At 48.1% G+C, this 3,477-nt stretch overlaps 1 protein-coding gene across 2 annotated transcripts in view; it reads left to right on the forward strand.

Moving 5' to 3' along the window:
• Positions 1-3,477, forward strand: part of NFU1 (NFU1 iron-sulfur cluster scaffold) — a 36,701-nt gene that overhangs the window by 14,680 nt on the left and 18,544 nt on the right. Inside the window, exons 1-2 of one of the 2 annotated variants that reach the window (XM_030886649.2) lie at positions 7-27; positions 3,345-3,445. In XM_030886649.2, coding sequence (XP_030742509.2) covers positions 3,358-3,445 — 88 coding nt within the window. In that variant the 5' untranslated portion in view covers positions 7-27; positions 3,345-3,357. Of the gene's footprint in view, positions 1-6; positions 28-3,344; positions 3,446-3,477 lie in introns of those variants that run through there. The other variant, XM_045294194.1, reaches the window with a different exon arrangement.

The raw sequence follows: 3,477 nt of genomic DNA on the forward strand, positions 1-3,477 counted from the left end.
GGCCGCCGCGCCGGGGCTGCGCAGCCGGTAGGTGCCAACGCAAGACTCCGCGTCGAGATGCTCCCGGGCTGAGAGAGGGGGCGGGTGCTTTTCGGATGGGCACCGCCGTCAGGTCGAGCCTGGTGCCGGGCGTGAGGCCGGGACCCCAGCCTCCGCCGCGGGCAGCCCCCAGGTGCTGGCCGAGGGTCCCCCAACCCTTGCACTACGTGCACCCTTCCTCCGTCCTCCGGCGCTCCAGTCAGCGCGGGAGAGGACACCTTGCCCGGTGTTTGTTTCCGATGCCCCCCACGGAGGCCCGGAACGGCTTTGTGGCTCCCATGAGGTCACGCAGCTTGTAAGCGATGGAACCCCGGTGCGCACGCAGCCCCCTAGACATGCTCCCCATCACTTAGACCCCTCGCACCCCGTACTCCACCCCTTCCGTGTGCCCCGCCCCGGGCGTGTCCACCAACACGTGGGGGGAAGGGGCCAACTATTTCGGAGGTGTGCCCTGAAGGGAGTGTTTGACCCCATCTGAGCATCAGGGCCCGTGACCTCTAAGTGCGTTTCCTTCAGGAATTCAGTTCTCAGCAGGATTTGTTTCCTTGGCAGTCACTTCCTGCCACCTCATCTTTTGACCGGCAAGGGACCGAAAACGTCAAGTTTGTGGAAAATAGGATTAAAGGAGAATGAGGTTCCCCCCACGAACTTTGTGAAGCCCCCTGATGGCATGCCGTCAGACTTGCGGAAAGAGCCAGAAAGCTGTCAGAGAGAGAAAGCTCCAGTCTTGCCCACTCAGGCAGAGCAGTATAGGTAGGAAGGGGGTCAGGGCAGAAAACTTGGGAAAAGAAGGGAGGCTTGGAATTCCTGCCCTCACAGTTTTCACTGTGTATACGTGTTGTTGTTTCCTGGTAAAAACTTTAAGCCTACCTGTGTCAGAATGTGCTGCATAGTTACACCATCTGATGCCTAATTTCTTTTTTGTTGGACTGCATGCACAAGAACCCTGGCCTTCCAGAATCTTTCCAAATTCTAGAGTAGCCCTGGGAGGCTTGGGCAGAGAACTATATCCAGATAGAGGTGTTTTTGTTTTGCTTTGTTTTCCCGCACATCTTGAATGCCAATTAAGTTCATAAGGGATTATCAAGGAGTCCTAGTGGGTTAAGCATTAGATTTCTCTTCACAAGGTCAAGGGTTCTAATCTACCAGCTGCTCGTCTACCCTGTTGTATAGGGTCGATAGGAATCAGACTCAACTCCATGGCAGTAGGTAGGTAGGCAATTACCTATTATGTAATGAGCCCTGATGGTGGTATAGGTTCACTGCCAGGTCTGCATCCATACCAATCAGGTCCCAAGAAGAGAGATGTGGTTGTGAGCATCTCTAAAATTTTAGTCTCAGAAACCCCAGGGGGCAGTTCTGCCACAGGACTGCTGTGAGTTGAAATGACCCAACGGCAGTGAGGTTGATCTGGGGTTTTATTAAACGGTGGCAATGGTGGTAATAGCCCTTCTTATAGGTGTGGCCTGCCACCGAAATGTTTCATCTGGAGCCAACTTTGCCCTGTTTCTTAGGAAGTAGCTGTGAATATTAACCTCCTTTTAAAGATGAGCAAAGGCCATGGAACTGGTTACTAGTATCAAGAAATGGAAACCATCCTTCCCTTTGATGAACTTGTAAGAGAGATATTGGTCAATAATGACTCATGATTGCTATAATGTTGGTTGCTTTCAGCCGGTAGTCTGGGGCTGAACTGTTGATGCCATCTGGGGATCCGTTCCTGCAGTACTTAGACCATTTGAAGTGGTGATGACCTCACCCCATCCATTTTGTTTGGAGCCAGTGTGGGGAGTGGTGGGGGCTTCACAGATACCCTGACTCCTCATTCAGTGTTGTTTCCACTTGGCCTCTAATGCTCACCTTTTATTCCACCCCAGCGTTCCTTTAAGAAGCCCTCTCTGAGGGACATCCCTGTAATACCCCTGTGTCTTGTCAGTTTCGATGTATGGTGGTGACTTGTACGTTGCTTGGACGTGATGTTGGAAGCTATGTCACTGGTATTTCAAAAGCCAATGGAGTCACCCAAAGGGGACAGGCTTCGGGGAAGCTTCCAGACTAAGACCACAAAGAAGGAATAGGCTGTCCAGTTCTGAGGAAATAGCCCTGAAAACCTTACAGTTAGTAGAACACTGTCAGATACTGAAAACCTCACGAAAAGGAGCGGAGAGTGGTCAGTGGGCTCAAACGTAAGGACGGTTGGCGAGGGTGGCATGGGATCGGGCAGTGTTTAGTTCTGTTCTGAGTCAGAACCACCTCGCTGGCACCTAACAGCAACAAATGCCCCGATTCAAGTTGTATTTTACTCAGAAAGAGCGTCTAACAATTACTCAAAAGAAAGATCATTAAATCATCTGTAACCCAGTGAATCGCTCACTCTTGCTTTGTAATAAGCAGAATCCCAGGTCTCTAAGAAACAATGGCAGTCTAGGTAATCTGACCCCTGTCCTTGCCTTCCTGCGTGTTTTGGTGGGAATAATAAGATAAGGGATTTTTATTCACCTTTTATGTGATTACTAACGTGACTCCTGCTTAAAATTCCTCAGCGACTCCAATGAATCGGCAGTGCCACTGGGCAGCAGTAGAACCTGGAAGTGAATTGCGTCAGAGTTCAAAAATTTTGCAGCCTAAAAGTCTCCTTTTATTTCCTATCCAGTATTGTTGTTTTTCCCATAACTCTTCTTGTTTTTAATTTATCAAAGCCAATCAGCATTTCTCCAACAGAGTGAATATGTTTCCAGTCAAAAACGCAGGCTAGCTTCTTTTGCAGTTTGGAGGAGAATAATAACATCCTTTTAGATTTTTTGGAAGCATTCCGATATTTTTCACAGTAGGTGATATAGGTCATCTCTAAAGAGGGAGGCTTGTAGGAGACAGAACACAAGGAAGCCCCCTTTACTATGTGTGCTTTTGTTCATTGTGCACCATGTGGATCTGTTACCTAGTCTTAAAAGAAGACGGGGGAAAAGCTTGCAATTCTGTGCTTCTTCCTGACCAGCAACGAGTCTCAGACTACAGTTATAAGTCACGAATGTGGATACAGTTGTTCCTTATGCCCAGATGTTACACTCTTTTGAATACCCAATATCAAGGCTGTGAGTTTCCACTTACGCTCTATGAGTTGTTCGGTTGTGACCTACATACATCGAAATAATGTGAATGGAAAATGAAAAGTCAGCTCTAATTATTTTTGTTGCGAGTTAGGCTTCAATTTTACTGACTTCTTTTATAAAGTGTGTGAAGTAGAACTTTGAGTTTAAAAGATTAGACCTCTTACAATGTCATGTATGATTGTGTTTTCAATGTAGATTCCACCACATAATGAGTCCACGTGCCATTAAGAAGCAGCCTCTGCATTACTTCGTGCAAAGACCCCTCTTCCCCCTACCTCCCACCTTGTGTGCCACAGGTAAACTTTAGCCTCTGTAAGAGCACATGTGT

Source organism: Echinops telfairi, unplaced genomic scaffold (genome assembly GCF_000313985.2).
Source record: "Echinops telfairi isolate 266 unplaced genomic scaffold, ASM31398v2 ScPeMD7_2573;HRSCAF=3158, whole genome shotgun sequence".
In the NCBI taxonomy this organism is placed as follows: domain Eukaryota; kingdom Metazoa; phylum Chordata; class Mammalia; order Afrosoricida; family Tenrecidae; genus Echinops; species Echinops telfairi.